At 55.0% G+C, this 18,879-nt stretch overlaps 1 protein-coding gene across 3 annotated transcripts in view; it reads right to left on the reverse strand.

Moving 5' to 3' along the window:
* Positions 1–682: 682 nt before the first annotated feature.
* Positions 683–18,879, reverse strand: part of MAU2 (MAU2 sister chromatid cohesion factor) — a 30,995-nt gene continuing 12,798 nt past the window's right edge. The window contains exons 5-19 of one of the 3 annotated variants that reach the window (XM_082379928.1): positions 17,886–17,980; positions 15,759–15,786; positions 15,231–15,386; positions 13,939–14,085; positions 13,761–13,851; positions 12,530–12,633; positions 11,861–11,938; positions 11,492–11,557; positions 10,056–10,142; positions 8,625–8,674; positions 8,347–8,424; positions 8,023–8,134; positions 5,022–5,112; positions 4,012–4,139; positions 683–3,627 (exon numbers count right to left, since the gene is read on the reverse strand). In XM_082379928.1, the coding sequence (XP_082236054.1) occupies positions 3,478–3,627; positions 4,012–4,139; positions 5,022–5,112; positions 8,023–8,134; positions 8,347–8,424; positions 8,625–8,674; positions 10,056–10,142; positions 11,492–11,557; positions 11,861–11,938; positions 12,530–12,633; positions 13,761–13,851; positions 13,939–14,085; positions 15,231–15,386; positions 15,759–15,786; positions 17,886–17,980 (1,461 nt within the window). In that variant the 3' untranslated portion in view covers positions 683–3,477. Of the gene's footprint in view, positions 3,635–4,011; positions 4,140–5,021; positions 5,113–8,022; positions 8,135–8,346; positions 8,425–8,624; positions 8,675–10,055; positions 10,143–11,491; positions 11,558–11,860; positions 11,939–12,529; positions 12,634–13,760; positions 13,852–13,938; positions 14,086–15,230; positions 15,387–15,758; positions 15,787–17,885; positions 17,981–18,879 lie in introns of all 3 variants that reach the window. The other 2 variants (XM_082379927.1, XM_082379926.1) reach the window with 2 other exon arrangements.

Genomic DNA, 18,879 nt, shown 5'->3' on the forward strand with positions numbered 1-18,879 from the left:
TCAGGCTGAGTGAAAGAAGCCAGACACAAAAGGACACATGATGCATGATTCCATTTATATGAAATACCCAGAAGAGGTAAATCCAATAGTGACAGAAAGTAGATTAGTGGTTTTCTGGGGCTGGAGGAATGGGAATGGGGAGTGACTGCTAATGGAGATGGGGTCTCCTTTTGGGGTGATGAAAATGTTCTGGAACTAGACAGAGGTGCTGGTTGTACATAGTAAATGTATTTAGCGCCACTGAATTGTAGATGTTCAAATGTTAATTTTATGTTATGTGACTTTCACCTCAAAAAGGAAAAAAAAAAACCTGAGGGAAAAAAAAAAACCTAGGCACATGAAGGCTGACCCACGAGTTTTCTAAGAACACAGGGAATAGAACACCAGGCACGCAAGAAAGTCTGTCTGTGGCGAGGGCCAGGACAGACAGTGCTGTGGGCCTTGCATGCCATGTCTCTGGGGTTTCCTCCCCTCTAGGCAGGGCTGGACTGGGGAACATCATCATTAGCGGGGAAAAGATTCAGGTTGCCACCAGGTCCTCCAGTCCGGGGCATCGGGTTCTGCATCCTCACACTCTGTAAGTTATAGCAGAAGTCTCTGTGGCCCCGCTGGCTGGGCGGGGAAGGTTAGTCTTTGGGATGGCACATGTGAGGGGCAGACGGCACAACAAAGACACAGTGAGTGATGGCTCCCGCAAGTTGTTTTACTTTGAATATACAGGAAAACAAATCTACAAACGAGAAGCTATGTTCTACGGTTATGTCTTTTAAACAATTCCTGTATTTGCAGATTTTTTTTTTCCTGATTAAAAGCACCAGCTGAAGATACAGGCTGCTAAAAACATAAGACACTGCAAACCCATTAAAAGACCGTATGCCAAACATACTTATTGAAAACCCTTTAAGGAAACAAAGACAATGCAACCAACAAATTTACCAGCTGTGCCACCAGGCAGCCCTTTCCGATTTCCCTGTCTGTGCTCCCAATAAATGGGACTGGGAGTGCTTACCCAAGGGGGAGGACGCTGGCCTCACCCATGGGCGACTGGGGGGATCCAACAGGGGAAGGCAGCTGTGTCTCCAAGGGAACCTGGCACCTCCTGGACCAACATCCCCAGAACCGTAGGCCCTGAGGGCCACCACTGCTCATAGGAGGAAGTGGGAGGCGCACACAAGGGGTCTGACCAGCTTTAATTTACCTGCCAACAGGAATCTTTCCGCTACTCCCTCACACCTCTGTATGCTTAAGGGTTTGGAGTTTTTATTTATCTGTTTTTTCCTGAACACTTAGCTATATGACACTAGCTATAATGTCTCCCTGGGGGCTTGCTTGCTCTTAAATTCTTATGATTGAGAAACTGTGAGGCACTGAATTTGGACTCACAGGAAGGTATTTACAACAGCTTTATGTAATTGAAAGGTGCTGCAGTGAAGGGGACATTCAAAGCTCACACACACGCACACGTGCAGTACACGCGGGTTGGCTTCCATAAAGCTAGAGTGGAATATTAAATATTGAGTACTGAATTCTTAACTGTAAACTTAAGAACTTAACCTTAACTTTACATATACATAGATAACAAAGTGGTCACTAAAAGCACTTTAACATCAGGACAGACGTTAAGTGTTAAGGTTCTTATTTCAACTGCTCTACATACAAAATGTCCTAGAAGGAAAGAAAGGTTTAAATAAATACACAGAGACAAGCATGATGTAAAGTGTGATTGAAGAAATGTGGGTCTGGAGAGGTTTGACAGTGTGGGGTCCAGGCCTGCAGGCGCAGCTTGTAGCAAGACAGGTGCTCTGTCCCTTGGGTGGAGGGGAGGACCTGGGGGGCACCCTTGAGGGGGGAGGAAGACAGGATGTGGACAGCTCATGACCAGACATCAGACCCACATCTGCAGGCCTCACAGGCCCAGTGGTGACATCAAGGGGGTAGCCCCAGGGAACATGGGAGAGGGCCAGACTCTTACGAGTGACCCAGGATGACACAGAGAGGGCAGGTTCTCTTAGGACAAAACTCTGCCAGCCCGTCCCTTCAACCAGCCTGTCCCTTCAACCAGTAGCTCACTTGCATGCCTGTTGCGGGCCCCCAAGAGGGCAGTAGGGCCCTGATATGGGCAGTGGCCCAGAGCAGGGAGGTCTGCTGACAGGCCTGCTTATGGTTAAGGCACACGCAGGCCTCAGGGCCCAGGCAGCTGACCTGAGCGATCCCAACATTCCTTCCTTCAAGGACACTGAGGCTTCAAGAAACAGCCTTCACGGTGCTGGGTGACTAGACTTGAACCAACAAGCAGTTGTGACTAGCAAAACCACTCACCACCCCTCATCAGGGAGATGATCCCAGGTGCCGGAAGCTAAAGGCGGCAGCTGCTTTGACTGCCCCTAAAGTCACCATCACCTGGGGCACCTCCTCAACTACCCAAGAGGAACACAGAACCAAGAATGGCTGTCTGGGCCTGGCAGAGCCTCCTGGGATCCAGCTCAGGAAAAGTTTTCAATGCTGTTCTGAGACCCAAGGCAGGTAGGTTTCCTCCTCCTTCCCTCTGAAAACAGGGCAGGGGGCCAAGGGAGTGGCTGCCTGCAGGCTGGTGGAGCTTCAGGTGTCTGCAAACATTCTCTGCAAAGGAGGCTGCAGAGCTGCCAGAAAGCAAGCCCCTTTGATCCGGCGCCCTGAGTTGGGCTGAGGAAAGTCCCTCTCCCCGGCTTCCTGCCCCGCACTATGGACGCTGACAGGGGGAGGGCGGCTGGTGCAAACACAGGAGTTTCTGCTCTGGGCACCAGCTCTGTGAAGCCACACACACGCACACACACACACACGCGCGCACACACGTGCACCCCCACGGCTGGACAGTGAATCCAGTCAAGGTGCAGATGTTTGGAAGCCAAGTTCCTGGGTCCCCCAGGGCCCCTAGCTAGAGGCCCCAGCTGCCAAAAGGATGGATGCTGGACAGAAAGGCAAACTGGGAAAAGCATCGTGGCAGGACGTGCATTTTTATCCCTGACATGAGCAATGACTTCTTCCCTCTAATTTTGGGCCAGAAACTGGTGTCTTGCCTCTGGGCACTGGAAGCTGCCATGAGCAGAGGAAAGACTCCAGCCCAGCATAGAGGCCCAGGCGATGGAAGTCACGTGGCACCTCGGTGGTAATGACCACCCCTGCATGCAGGATCGGGAGCTGGCCAGTGGCTGGCACTCCACTCCCCGCCCAGACACACTCTCTTGAAGACGTGACTCAGACGTGGAAGCAGGCCTGGCAGCTCAAGTCCACTTTGAAGGATGGCTCTGGAAAGTTGCCTCCAAAATCCCACCTGCGAGCCTCAGCACCCAGACTCCTGGTACTCAGCAAGAATGGCCAGCCGGCCCTTCCTGGGAGGATGGGAATTGGCCCTCCACACTCCCCAAGGACTTGGAAGCTCTGGAGACAGTCGGGAAAGAAGCCTGGGGACAGCCACGCCAGCACGTCTCTAAGGAAAGCTCAAGTGCCATCTGGGTGGAAGTCGGGGCCACACCAGGCCCCACAGAGGCCCGAAGAAGCTGAGTGGCCCTGTCCAGGAGTCTCACAGGAGGCTGGCCAGGCTGGTGTTGGGTCCATTCTGAGCTTGGAACTGCACAGGAGGTGGGCCGTCTGTCCACTGTTGGGGAAGAGGACACACAAGTGAGGTCCTTCTTAGAGAGGAGCAGGGGTGTGCTGGGCCACATGTCTGCGCCTGGAACGCTGCCCTCCTCGGGCTGGTCACCAGCCAGGACCCTGCGTCTTCCACACTTGAGTCAGATGGGCCCCCAGGAAGCAGCCTGCATCACCCACTTGGGTTGGTGCTATCTTGCCCATCCAAGGGGGCTCCTGAGGCCAGGCTGAATTAGGGATTGTTGGAGAGATGGAAGGAAATGGTAGCCAAGTGTGTACTTCCCTCCTCAGGAAGCGTGTCCCCCAGGGGCTACAGACCAGGTGAGCTGGCCCCAAGGAGCCAACCAGCACCCTCATTTTGTCTCTCCCACCCTGTGCCCGTACCGTGATGAGGTTGTGCTCAGGGAGGCTGCATGCCTCGATGTGGTCCTGGAGCAGCTGCTGCGAGAAGTTCTGGTGCATCTGGGCGGCTTCATGGGCATCCATGGCATTCCCGCAGGCTTTGTTCAGGTCTGAGGGTGGGATACGCACAAAGGATGGGCCTGCTTTGGCCTGCCACTGCCCCCACACCCTCCCCTTGGGTGTGGGTGGAGCCCTAAAGTCAAACCCCAGCTCTGCCAGTGGGTTGCTGTGTGCCTGGCACATCACCTGCCCTGAGCCCTGTGTCAAGGTCAGCAAAGCCCACTTGCCAGCAGCCCTCACACGTGCCCTCCTATGTTCCTGAGTCCTTTGTCCTTGGAGGTGGATGAGCAACAAGGCCCATAGGGGCAGATGTAAGGGCTGGTAGGGCAGTGAAAGTCCCTGGGGCTCCCTGTGGATGCAGCACTCCCTGCAGCACTTCCAGCACTTCCTGGCCAGCTCTTGGGCACCCAGGAGCCCACCGGGAGCAAGGCACCCAATGCTCACTTCTGAGGCAGGAGAACTGAATGGGTGCATGAAGTCCACTGCAGATAGGAACAGTTTGCCCTCTACCTCCTCCCCAGGGCCCTGGGTGAGTCTATGGACCTCAGTTTCACAACCTGTAAATGGGAGAGCAGCAGTTAACAACACTGACAATGCTGAGCACCCTGGCTCGTCCTGCCTGACAGAAATGACTGCCATCTCCATTCATGGGAAAGAAACTGAGGCCAAGTGCCAGGGCTCACAGCTCAATTCTTCACTCAGATGCCAAGAACTAGCCTTGTGGGTCCCAGAAAGACAGAATCAGATTCTGCGTAGATCTCACTATGTGAACGAGCCCACTGCCCTCAAACAGGGCCTCCTGAGAAGCCTGAGAATGTGCTAGAACTGGGGCTATGGCCTGCAGAGGTCCAGTCTGAAGCAGAGGCTTAGCAGGGCTTACCTAGGGTCCTCTAGCCTTTGGCTCTACCCAGAAGCCCCAATCTCTTACTCACCTCTTAGCAGGGCCGATGACCACAGCTGCACTGACATGTCTGGGATCTTGCTGGCTAGCTGCATGGCCGGCACCACCATGTTGTTACTCTCCTGTCGATCGAGAGCAGCAGAGGAGTCAAGCGCGGGGGGTGGTGGTAGAAAGGGCTGGTGGCAGGGACAGCGTGGGCCCCACCTGTGACCTCCTGCTGCTTGGCATATACCCACTCCTACTTCAGAGCCTATCTCAAATGACCCTCTCCGAAGTACTCCTCGACCACCTTGGGGAAAAATAAACTGCCTCCACGTCTCGGCTCTGCATGTGCCTCCTCCCTGGGGTACGGCCATGGGCAATTCTATGTGCCTTTGTCTTTCTAGCCAGAGGAAAAGGCACTGGTGGCAGTCAGCCCTGGACCCATATCAGGAGCTGATTAGAAATACAGATTCAGGGGTCCCAGGGCTGGGAAAAGGCAGCAGTCTGTCCTGGCAGGAGCAACGAGGGCTGAACGGACAAAAGAGAGAGGAAGAGAAGTTTCTCTTCTATGTATAAGCCTGCTCTTGTGCGATGTCACCTGGGACACACAGGGCTGTGGGGCAGCAGGATGTTTGAACCCTCCAACCCTGACTCCACCACGTGATTGCAACAGCGCCCCCGGCCCCCAATCCCCAGGATGAGCTGAGTGAGAGCCGTTGGGGGCTGTAAACACCCATCCTTGACCCCGCAGTGACCGGCAGCACTGCTGTGACTACACCCAGTCCGGAGACCACAGCCTGCTGGCCTAAATGTTGGGTTCAGGGTGACACTGGGAAAACTCCCAATGCGGCAACACCTTGCAGCCTGGGGGGAGACTTGGCATGTAGCCCAGAGACATACAAATCCTCAAAACCAACTCCTGAGGCCCAGGTTCAACATGGCCACGGTTGCCCAGGACATGCCGCCACACAGACACAAAAGCCCAGAGACTTTATGCTGCCCTGTGGCCAGCACCTCGAAGATAAGCTCCAGGTGGGTCTCAAAACTTTTCAAAATTGAACCAAGCCCTTCCAAGACCTCAGAATGCACAGCAGAACAGGAAAAACTACTCTCCTCCTCTAGGCCTGGGGCTGGGAGGGAGCTGCCAGGAGGGAGAGTCCCCCTTGGCTCAGGTTCCCCCATGACAGCTTGGGGCTGCCCCACAGAACCTGGGTTTGAAGCACGGAGTGATCCTGAGAGCAGTCCTGTATGAGGCCACCCGCAAACTTGTAATGCCCAAGGACACTCTGGCCTGGCAGGCCCGGGGCAGGCAGTGTCTCCCCCAGACCTGGAGCTGCTTGAGGCAGGACCTGGGTTTGAGGACTCTTGGTGGCCCCATGTTACCCTACGTGGGCCCAGGCACAAAGGGAGCAGCAGAGGTTCCCAAATAAGCTCTATAATTTCCTCCAGGAGCGCCCCAAACATGAACCAGAAGCTGCAGCTGAAGAGCTGCTCTGCCCATCCTGAAGGTGGCTTCTGGACAAACAAGAGCCAACAAGGTCTGGGTTCTAAGTCTGGGTTTGCAGTTTGGTGCTGTGTGACTTACTTTTTTTAACTTTATTTATTTTTTGGCCACGCCGTGCGGCATTCCGGATCTTAGTTCCCCAACTAGGGACTGAACCTGTGCCCCCTGCAGTGGAAGAGTGGAGTCTTAACCACTGGACTGCCAGGGAAGTCCCTTTTTAAAAATGTTCATTTTTTTAAAATTTGGGGCTGTGTGCCTTCAATCTCCCCATCTGGCAACGAGGTAATCACAGCCACTGCACCAAGACACAAGGCAGGTGGCCTACACTCAGTGGAGCCTCACGTTGAGCACCTTGTCCCTGCCTAACCCCCAGATGCACACGGAGGCCACTGTCCTCACTGTGCTCAGTGGGTAGTGTGACAGGTGTTGTAGAAGGAGTGGCGCTACACTCAGAAGGGAGAACTTAGTACTGGTCCTCCACCTTCCAGGGTGATGATACCCCCCAGGGTTCAGGCCACAGCTACAGGGCATGTTGGCCTGGCAAATGCTTACCACATGACTGTGGGGAAGGGGATGCACCAGGCTCATTAAAAGCACTCACTCTTCAGAAGCCCTGGGGCTTGATCAGATAGAACTTTATGGGCCAAGACAAGTACCCTGCACTATCTGTCCCAAATAAACAGCTGAAGTGAGTTTGGCTAAACTACAGAGTTGATGCCAGCTTAAAAATTCTCACTGCCATTAGAAAAAAGCTCCAACACAGTGGTGCAGAGAAAGACCAGACATAAAATTATAAAACAGCCTGATAAACAAAACCTATGCATGGGCAGAGGCAGGCAATGGAAAGAGCTGGAAGACAGAAGACATGCGATGACTTTCTCCTTTGCTTCTCAGACTTTCTATGAGAAATAAAATACATGCCGTATTTTATGTTGACAAATATTTCCTTAAAAAATTAAAGACCCTGTATGGTCGATGGGTTAGAGCAGGTGAGATGTACATACACCCCCAGATGGGGAGACTCGGAGTCAACTGATCCCACCAGAGACCAGTTGGCATGGGTGGGGACCAGGCCCAAGGGGGCACTGTTGGTGAGGGTAAAAACACAGAGTGCACTGAAGACACCACGTGTGATGGGCAGAGATGGAACCCTTGGGATTGTGACTGAGCAGACACACTCCTTCTCCCCAAGTATTAACACAGGAAAGGGAACCTGCCCTCAGCCTTGCCAGCTTTGGGCAGCCTGACCAGCTCTAGCTCCACTGAGCCCTGGGGCTTTGCCTGATGACTGCCCATGGCCAACACTGGCCCTGTCTGCCCCACAGATGCATCCTCCAGGGATCCAAAGCTCCCCCAGCCCTGCCTGCCCAGGCTGTCTGAGCCAGAGTGCCTCTGCCCTGGCTGAGCCTCACGGAGCAATGGTGGGTGAGGGGTCAGTGAGATGCGATCATTGTGGGGCACAGAATGGGAGGCACTTCCTTGCTAGGTTCCCCCTACGAAGCACCACCCTGGCCCCATGCCCCTCAGCCTGACCCCTGACACTCACCCTATGGTTTCCCAACACATAGAAGATGTGGCCCAGGAGCACAAGGGAGCAGGCTGTAAGGCGGTTCAGGTCCTCTGCATTGGACATCTTCAGGGTTTCCCGCAGAAATCGCCTTCATGAGAAGAACAGATGATGAGGCCCCATCGGGAGGCCTTTGGGGAAGAAAAGGCAGCAATGGCCTTGAGGCCCTGAGCAGAGGGCCATGCACCCCATCTGGCAGTGGGTGGGAAGGGCAGGGACAGGGGACCTCGCACATGCTGTTGGGGGAAGAGAAACACCGGGAGGTGCCGGGCACGGGGCCACCTGCCCTCCCCCAGTACTCACTTGGCCTCGTTATAGCGTCCCTGGAAGAAGGAGAAGAGCCCACGCACGTAGAAAGCTGCTGCTCGGAGGCAGTGCGAGCTGAGGGGAGAGCGGAGCGTCACACCTTGGTGGGGTTTTTGTGAAACCAGCAGATTTACAAAAGGGGATTGGTTGGGGGGGTATGAGGTGTTGGGGTACATGGGGCAGTCTAGGGTCCCACAGGTGCTCACACCACCCCAAAAAGCAAAGAAAGCATAAGATAACTAGTAAAGTAGAACTCAGGGCCTGGGGCAGCCTACCTGACGGGGAAGCTGTGGTCTGGATTGATCCTCTCCAACAAACTGTACAGCTGTGAAAAAAATGTCTGCAAGTTAGGATAATTCCACATTTCTAAATATGAGAGAGTTCGGCCCCAGATATGCTAGTAAATTGACTAGGGCTGCCTGCAACTTCCTGAGGAATGTGCCCGTGCCCCAAATCCCACGCCTGTAAGCAACCTGCCGGGAGAAGGGGCAGGACCTGCAACATCACTGACATCTTAGGTGCCCTTTGGCTATCATATGGAGGGTGTGCTGGTGGATGAGGGTTGAAGTGGGCTGAGGCTTCACCCAGTACCCACACAGTCCCATCAGGAGGCAGACACTGGGGTGGGGGTGCAGAGGAGACACAAGGGAACCAAACTCCTCTGAGACCACCAAGGCCACACCAGGCCCTCATGACCCTGCCCACTGTGCTTCCTGACTACTGGAGCAGCTGCACTGGGCTTCCTTTCTTTTTTAATAAATGAGGTGTTTTTAAAAAAATAATTAATTAATTAATTTTTTGGCTGTGTTGCGTCTTTGGTAATGCACGTGGGCTTTCTCTAGTTGCATAGAGCGGGGGCTACTCTTCGTTGCGGTGCGTTGGCTTCTCATTGCTGTGGCTTCTCTTGTTGTGGAGCACAGGCTCTAGGCGCGTGGGCTCAGTAGCTGTGGCACACGGTCTCGGTTGCTCCGTGGCGTGTGGGATCTTCCCGGACCAGGGATTGAACCCACGTCCTCTGCATTGGCAGGCGGATTCTCAACCACTGTGCCACCAGGAAAGTCCTGCACTGGGCTTTCTACCCAAAGCATTCAAGCCAACCAATCACCTGGGAAGTCAGCTAGGCTTTTTGTAGCCAAGAGGTGATAGTGGCCTGAACTAAGAAATGAAGGCCGCAGGGGTGGAGACAAGTGGCCGAATCTGAGATACTCTAGAGGGGTCAGGGCTGGGAGGGAATTGCAGGGATAAGGGGGTGTTGCAAGGGGAACCTGGTGGGAGGGACTTATCCTGCGAGGTCAAGCTCTGGCCCACCTTCCCACCTCAGCAGGCTGGGGCACCAGAACAACCTAGAGACCTAGTGCAGACAGCTGCCCAAGCTGTTGCTCCTCATAACTGAGCCATGAGGCCTCACCAATGTTCTAGAACAGACATCTCAGGGTAGAAGAAATTGGGTTTTTTTTCCTGAGGGATTCAGTAAAGCTTGGCTCGTTTTCAGTAAGGAAAAGTGTTAACTGGCTGTGGGAACGTTTCTGTCCTAGACTTGGCCTTCCCCCAGCCATGCCTACGAATCGTTGTGTGGGACACCTTGTTGGGGGGCAAATACCCCAGGGCTACTGAGATTTGCTGGTTCCCAGGACAACACTCCCCCCACGCTCCCCTCCAAGTAAGAGTTGAAACAAAGGATACCAAACATGAAGCATGTCACCTACTACCTCTTGGTGTCTATTTCCTTCCCGTATATACACACTCGCCAGATTGGTCACGATGAAGGCCCACAGCTCCTGGTGATTGGTGAGCTGGAATGGGAGACACAGGGCATTAGGGGGCTGGGCTGGGCACAGTCATGTCACATAGGGGCCGCTTGGCGGCATCAGAGCCACCCAAACGCTCCACAGTGGCTACCTTGGAATCTCCTTATTCTTTTCATTCCAAACACACACCCCTTGCCTCCTAAACCCAAGGACAACAAAACTGTTAGTTCTTTTCATTATAAAACAATCACCCACATTATGGGAAATTCCGGAAACAGAAAAGAAAAGCCAGCCACCCTGATCCTGCCCTCAGAACACACCACAGTTTGGTCTATTCTCTGCTGTCTCTTGGTCTGAGACCTGGCTGGACCTTCCCTCTACGCCACAGGCGGTAACCCCAGGACCCGTGTGCTGACACAGCAGAGGAGTACGCTGATCCTCGGGGAGGCAGGGACCCTGCCTGGAAGAAGCCGAAGCTGTTAGAGGCCAGAAATGCTTCTGATGGCTGGTGGTGGACAGACCCTGATCCCCAGTTCTTCTGGGGGGACAGGAACGGCCACGAGAGGGACCAAGCTGAGCGGGCTGAGCATTCCCAATGGGGCTGAGGGAGCGCAGCTGTGTAGGAGGCTGAGGGTGCCTGGGAAGCACAAACTCCACCTGGAGGCCCCTGGCAGGTGCCAAGGAGGTCCAGAGGGTCATCTGATCTGAGCAAAGATGCTCCAATATGTTTGTCATGGGACTGCAGGAACAGCGTGTGGTTGGGGGTCATGTGGGGTTTGGGCCCAATTCCTGGCTGTGCCACCCCCCCTCCCCCCCGCCAGTGGGGAGGACTTCCTGGGACACACACTATCCGTCGGGAATTTTGATGTTGAACCAAAGAAGAAGCAGCCACTTGTGTAGGAAATGAGATGGGGAAGGAGGGTCCCAGAGACCTCCATAGGGCCGCGGGCAATGTGGGGTGGTCCTGGCACCACTGCAGTGAGCAGCACCAGCCGACCAGGGCCCAAAGTAGCTGTGACACAAGTCAACGCCACCTGGTGGGCTTTCAGGAAGACTGGGAATCGAGAGCGAAAGTGGCTGAACAGGCCATGGCACCAGCCCTGAGTTAGCTGGGGAAGCCCCACTGCAGGCTAGCCAGGAGCCCCCTTGCCCACAGCTATCCCTCATTAAGCTGTGCTGCCAGTGCTGGCCTTGTCTGCAGCTGAGCAGCACAAGATGTGACACAGAAAGCCCTGGATAAATGGTGTATCACTGTCACCGCTGGCATCAGGCTGAGTGCTGTGGAGTCACCCGCTGACCATGGTTTTGTATGGCTGTTGTCCTCATCACAGACCACGCCCGATTCCTTACTGAGAAGCACTGCCTGCCCCATAAAGCGAGGGCCGGCACCTTACCCGCAAAGCTGTGGTGAACTGGGCTTCAGCGTTGTCCATGCAGTTGACAGAGACACAATACAGGCCCTGGAAGAAGAAGATGCTGAGGGCTCAGAGCCACATGCAGCTTGCCCGCGCCTGCACAGCTGCACCCAGGCAAGCCTGACAAGTGACTACTGAGCTAGCTGTATCTGAGCTTTACCCTGACAAACAGGGTGAAAGATAGCATGCTTAATTATTCCTGCCTCCTGGGACCTAAGTCAACTTGGACTTGATGACATGCTTGTCAGAGTGAAGTCCACTGGGAAGGTTCTGAATTCTGCCTGGGGTGGTGGTCACAGGGTTACTCGCAGGGATGGGGCTGGGGGCGGGCAGCCCTCATGCACTCACCAGCAGTGTATGTAGCTGTGCTGCGTGGTTGGAGAAGAGCCGGGGGGATTGCTGGCACAGCTGACAGACCTGGGAGATCTGCCGGGAGAGAGCATGTCTGACATCACTTGGCCTGTAATGTGGGACCCAGTGCCCTGGCAGCATTGAGGAGAGACCCCAAAGCCGGTGGGTGTGCCCATGTCCTGCCCAGTCTAACTTGGGCACAGAGTCCCAGCGGATGTGCCCACTGTGAGGATTAGGCACGGCCTTGACCTCTTTGAGGATGGTGACCCTTGTCCATTACCCGCCTTCTCCCTTTCCAACTTGCGTCTCAGCTGTACAGTACCTTCACCCTTATCAAGGCCCCCGTGCCCTTTCAGGAAGGTGGGCATAAGGGATTACGGATTACAGGGCAGGAGGAGTGCTAGAACTGCCGTCAGGGGACCCTAAAACCCCAGACCCCATGTTCCTTGGGCATGCCAACTTTTAGGTAAAAGCCTCTGATCAGTTGTGTCCATGCAGGGTCGTGGACTGCCAAGTTATAGTCATATAACAGATGACGTCCTGCTGACACGCACTGGCGACACATTTACATTCTCCCACATGACACCCTCCGAGACCCAGCAAACTCAAACCACTCTACCCCTCAGCCTTCCCACCCTGTGTGTGTGCAGCCCCCAGTGGCCTCACCTCCTGCAGAGCTGTGGCCTTGTGTCCTGTGACGAGCCTGCACATGATGATGTGCTCGAGCAGGATTACTTGGAAGGAGGACAGAATGGGGCTGCAGTCGAGCACTGGGGGTAAGAGGCAGGGATGAGCATTCGAAGCGTGGGCGGAGAAGACAACTGAGGAGACACTGACCCCTGCCTCCTAGGGGCTTCGAGCCCTCCGGCCACACCAGCCCCTCAGCTACCTGGGTCTGAGCCCACTTGCTCCGCTGGACACTGGCCCAGCACCCAGTCTGTCACCTTGCTCGGTGCCCACAGCACCCTCAAGCGAGGGGGTGCATCTCCCTGTCTAGGTGAGGAAACAGGCTCATAGCAGGCTTTGGTGACCAGAGTATTGTAAGAACAAGAAATCCTGGAGGGATCTGTCTTCCATCCTCACCACACCCCGACCCAGCTGAGTGCTCAAGGGCACTCTGGACACAACACATTCTAGAAATGCTGAAGTTGTCTGGGAGACTGAGGCCACGGCGATAGGCCTCAGGCAACAGTGGGGGGACCCTAGCTTCTGGCTGCCCCAAGCGGCTGTCCTCACATTGGAACCAGACAGCACTTTCCCAACTCATCTGAAGGGAAAGAACCGCAGCCCCCGCGGGCATTGGTTCTCTGGCTCTAAGGCTCTTCCCCAGCAGCACTGACAAGGGCACAGGGAGTGAATGAGGTTAACAGGCGCACAAGCCAGCCAGGGATATGTGGGGCTCTGGGTTCCTACTAGTCAAAGGTCCATGATCGCACAGGATGGATTAGTCAAGCATCCAGGAAGAACCCAGGGCCTCCAGAGGACCTGCTGTCAGTCAGTTCCAATCCCAACCGCACCCTGAACACAATCCACATCACGATACTGATAAGACAGCAAAAGCAGCCACCGCCTGTTTCAACTGAGCACTGCCGCCCCAGCAGCCCCCAGTGGAGTCCCGCTAACCCGCATGGCTATCTTGCGCAGTGAGGGGGACAGGACAGAGACAGCACAACCACCCCACAACACAACCCCCTGGGGATCAAGGATCCAGTCCAGGCCTGGCCTGCTCTGCCCGAACCTGGATCGTCCCCATCTGCCAACTGGGGTAACAAGATCCATGGGGCAGGGACTCATGCTGCAGTCTTTAAAGGTCCTTCAGGCCCAGCATAGGAGGTGGTGATCGGGCCGCCCACCAGGGGGCTACTTGACCCACTGAGCCCCACAGAGCCTGACTTACTCTTGAGCTTCTCCAGCTGCATGAGGGCCTTGTCTGTGTACTTCTGTGCCTTCTCCAGGTAGCCGGCTTGCATGGAGTGCATCACAGTCACCTGGTGACAAGATCAGATGGTGGTGGTCACTGGGGCCCTCTCCTCTCTCACCTGGGCCACCAGGCCCCGGCCCCTCCAGGGACTCACCAGGTAGACAAGCACGCACATGTGCTCCTTGGGCAGCCAGTGGAAGAGGTCAGCGGGGTTGCTGGGCAGGATCTCATCATCGTGCAGTGTGGAGATGGTCTGGATGCACTGCTGCAGCTGCTTCAGGCATGGCTTCACACTCTTTACCTGCAGCAGGCAGACAGCAATGCACACCTGAGCACCCGTCTGCTCCTATCAGGTGCCAACCACCCTTAGGAGGCAGGTGCCCACAGTGGCAGCTAGCCAGGTCCTGCCTGCCCATCGGCCCCTCAGCCCTTCCTTTCCGGGAACTCCTACCACACCCACCACTTGCAGGAAACCCACCACCCAAGATGGGTCAGCCAGCTTTCAAGGCACAAGGCAGGGCCAGGAAGGTCATCTGTGGGACTGAGGCTCCACCACCACCCAGCGCTGGGCACAACACCAAGGCCCGGGAAAGGCCTGTTCAAAGACCCTGCTCCAGCCACATTTTCTCCTTCCTGCAGTGACCTCAAGAGAGGAGGACACGGCTGGTTATCCTGGGAGGTGTGAAGTGGCCACTCGGAGTCCTGCAGGTGCCGTGGTTTATACAGACTGGCCTTTCTGCACCAGGAAGCCCCATCCCGAGGCCCTACAGGCCATCTCCACAGCCGTCAGCACCCTGTGACAGTTTGCACTGTGCTCCTATGTGTTGACTGAAGTGCTCGGCCCAACAGGCAAAGGTTGGTGCATGTGGGGCAACCAGGAAGCATGACAGGGCGGGGAGGGTGCGTGGGGCAGCACCCATCCAAAAGGCTGAGACGTTCCCCCATGTACAGGTACAGCTGCTCCTCAACCATATGAGGGTTATTATGGGCTTTTTGTGTGTGTGCCTCAAACACAGCTGATTTTGTTAGTCCCTACTCAACTCCCACAAAGCTGTCATTAACTGGGGGGTAGTGGACAGACACTGCTTGAGCACCTGCTGTATGCCAGGCACCAATGCCAGAATCCCCAGTGTATTTTCTTGGATTCCCCAAACTGCCCTCAAGGTCATCTGACCATTCACACACTGAGTAGATGTGTGTGAGGCCACAGCTATTCCCGCTATAAGGGCAGAAATGGGACAGACCCATTCCTGGAGTGCCCTCTGTCCACAGAGGTACAGTACTCATGCCAGAGCACAATAGGGCTGTGGGGGAATCGAGCCCTGAACGACAGACGTGCCCAGTGGTGAGGGACAGGAGGAAATCGCAGAGCTGATGTCTTAGCTTACAGGCCCACCCACCACCTGCCTGCTCCCCAGCAGCCCTCAGGTGAGAGGCACTACATACCTGCCCAGCATCCAAGTAGTGGGTCACCTGGAGCACCAGGAAGAAGACACGCAGAGACTCTTTCTGGATGGGGTTCCCTTGCCAGTTCTCAACTATCTGTCCACAGAGGGTCAGCAGTGGGTGGACTTCCTGCAACTTGCGCTCCATCAGCAATAGCTGGGGAGGGAGAGGTGCACGTGCTGGGAGACCCTCCTGGTACAAAGGACTGCCGCCCACCTGCCCACGCGCTGTGGTGGGACTGCTGGCACCACGAAGAGAGGGTGCATAGCCGGGCTGGAACCCAGGTCTAGGCAGCTCCAACCCAGGCTGCTCTTCCATCAGCACAAATCCCACAACCTGGAACCTGAGTTTTACCTCTGAATCCAGCTGGGGGACACGGGCCTGCCCCTCGTTGGCTGCCTGCCATGCGTGAGGGTCTGGGCGCCTGAGGGGCCACGACATGGCAAGCAGGCGAGGCTTTGGCAGACCTCGTGGGGACCCGGCCTCACATCCACCATACCAGCCCCAACCCATCCAGCCTCCACTTACCATCCCTTTGCTGAGCAGGAACAGTGCCCTGGAAAAGAGAGGGGCAGTCAGGTCTGGGAGACTCAGGCACCCCCTGGGATGACTGTGCCATCTCAACATTCACAGGAACCTAATGAGCCACCTCTGGGACAGTTAAATGGATGACAATGGACCCTGGCCAATTAGGTTTGTTTTATTTATAAGAGGGCTCTATTTTGTTCTATTCTATTTGTTTTTAGCTTTTTCCTGTTTAGACACTCATGTGGTTCAAAAGCTCAGAAAGCAGAAACACGTGCTCAGAAAGCACGGAGGGGCAGGGTACAGGACAGCACATCCACCATAACCTTACTCTCGCTGACACAGCAGATCACACGTTCCACATCTGTGGACAGCACAGGGTGGGGCAAGGAGGGAAGGGGGGTAATTAGGCTCAGGTGCCCACACCGAAATCTGCACCTCACCGTGGCCCCTCTGTGCCCACACTTCCTTGCCTATAACCAGCCAAGCCCCCTCGGGCTCTCCTGAGGGTTAAGGGGATGAAACTCAGGAAGCCTAGGCATGTCAGCAGCCTCGCTGCCCACTGTCCCCACCCTCAAGGGTGGCGTGGCCAGGAGATTTCTACTGTCTTAAATCTTTCTGCACTTTCTAAACAAGCACGTACTGCTGTCATCAGCAAGAAAAATAATAATGAACACAGTAAAAGGTTTACGAGACTGCCAAAAGACAAAGGAGGGCAGCCCAGCCTCACCCCAGTGCCTAGGGGCTCCTCACGGCACTGGCGTTGGGACAGGCTTTTAGGATCGGCTGTTGGGCTGTCGTCACAGTTTGTTCAACATCTAAGTCTTTGTCCCGCCAGTCTGTGCAGAGTCCCCATGTGCTGCAGCTGACACCCCGTCAAATGGGCATCGTTCCAGGTGAGTAGACTGAGGTGGAGGGGGTCCCCGTCACACAGTGAGAGATGTCTATACTCCCAGCCACCTCGCCATTCCTTGTTACCTCACGGCGTGGACACTCTAGGGTCTACTGTCTGACTGTTGAAATCTAAGGCCTAGAACTTCATGTCAAGGTTCCCATATTGTCACATCACTAGGCCATATCCCTGAGATCAGAAGTTCTGTGTCAGGCGACCTGTAGGCGCCATGCCCTAGTGAGGCCCACCCAGGTCACCTGCCCACAGTGGTACAGAGGCCTGTTTGAGGACACCTGTGAGTGAACATGTGCAGTGTGTGGCCATCCCCATGCCCTGCAAGGCATGAGTGTCAGCCTGAATCCAGTGACGGCCACAGCACGAGGAGGATAAGACGGGCCAGGAACACAGACCAGACTGTGCGACAGTGTCCATCCCAGGGCAGGTTGGTCGAGGGATGACAGCCTGTGGGGAACTGTGTGGACCCCTGTGAGCACTTGCAAGTCCAGAGCTCAGAGAATGGAGTCAGGGACTGTTCTGTGCCATAACCCCACGGGACAAGCTTAGATTTTGTGTTTCCAGAATCCCAATGCACACAACAGAATAAGAGCACTGCTACCTGGAGTCTGGAATCCTACTACAGAGGATTCTTCTCTTTAGGGGAAAAAGAGACAGACTGGAGGCTCTCTTAGAGGGCACACAGTGAAGCACTGGTGGCCTCAGACCTCTGACCCCAACCCCAGGGCATTAGCCTCCAGGTAGTCTAAGCAGTTTCACGCATAACATGAACCTATGTCCCTTCTTTTACACAAATGTCCACTTACTCTGTCTCCTGTTATGTATCTAAAAACTCCTGGGTGTCCCCTGAGTGGGGACACTGGTTGCCAAGCATGCTGCCCACACTCTCTCCAAGCACCACTCCTGCACTGCACCAGGAAGGGGATCAACCCAGAAAATCATACGAGCCCTTTTTATTTCAAGAGATACTAGAAACGTGCAAGTGCTGATGGTGCTGAGAATGCCAGCTGCCCCTCACCCTCACAGTCAACTCAACAACTTCTCACTTCACGAATCGATGGGGCAAAAGCATCTCGGTGCTGCCTTAATTTGCATGTCTCTTACTATGTATAAGGGTGGCCATCGTTTCATGCTGAAATGCCATTTCTATTTGTTGTCCAGGATCAAGATGGCCAAACTCTTTCCAAGTAAGAGGAGGAGGGGCCCAGGGAGAGGGTGCCTACCGTGTGTACTCAGATCCCACCACCCGGGCGTACTCGGCCCCCACACCCAGGAGGTCACAGGCTGACACCAGGTCCTTCTCAAGTGTGTGCAGTTGCTGAAAAGAAGAATGAACAATGACCCTCATTTCCAAACCACTTGCTTTACAGTACCTGACCTTATTGCTGGGGAGTTAAACTGAACCTCCCTACGTCAACAATATTGCCTCATGTCAGTTTTCAGCTAAATTAAGCATATTATCTCATCATCAGTGTTTGGGTACAGAACTCCACTTCGTTTATAGTGTACATCATCTAAGCTTAATGGTGCATACAGCCAGCAGTTAACACTCACAGGTGCAGACCCCTCCAGGGCTGTGAGAGTATGTCTGAATGCTTCCCAGGTCACTTTCAGAGGGTGGTCACTAGGGGAGCAGCCAGAGGAGCCTCAAACAAGGAGGGACTCTTTCAGGGGTAAGTACCTATGGGAGTTTCAAACCCAGAAGCCTTGACAGGCTGAAAGGCAGGGACACCTGTGGGGCCTTGGTTGAGATCTTGGGCTCCGTGCTCACAGAACAAACCAACTCTGTGACCTGAGGCAGGTGACTCACCGCCTGGCCTGCTTCCTCCTCTGCCAGCAGGCACAAAAGCACATGGAGGATAAAAGGAGGACAGTGACGTGCAGGGCAGGAAAAAGCCTGGAGGGAAGGCAGGGGCCCAGGCTAGGTGAGCTCTTCTCAGCAGGGGACCCCCTGAGCCAAATCCTCCTGGCATTAAGGCTCCCCCAGGGAGCAGGGGACACTTGCAGCCCAGCACCCACTGTGTGTTCAGGCAGGTGATGGGGCTTTATCATGGAGGGTGGGCGAGAGGTGGCCTGGTGGGTAGGCTGTGTCAGGGGCAGGAGAGGATAGAGGATGGCCAGTGCTGGGGAGGTGTGGGCAGAGCCCAGGATGAAGAGGCACTCCTCATGAAGGAGTCTACCCAGCCCCCGGCCTGCAGACTCCTCCACTGTAGCCAG

This window comes from Balaenoptera borealis (assembly GCF_965194805.1).
Source record: "Balaenoptera borealis genome assembly, chromosome: 2".
In the NCBI taxonomy this organism is placed as follows: Eukaryota; Metazoa; Chordata; class Mammalia; order Artiodactyla; family Balaenopteridae; genus Balaenoptera; species Balaenoptera borealis.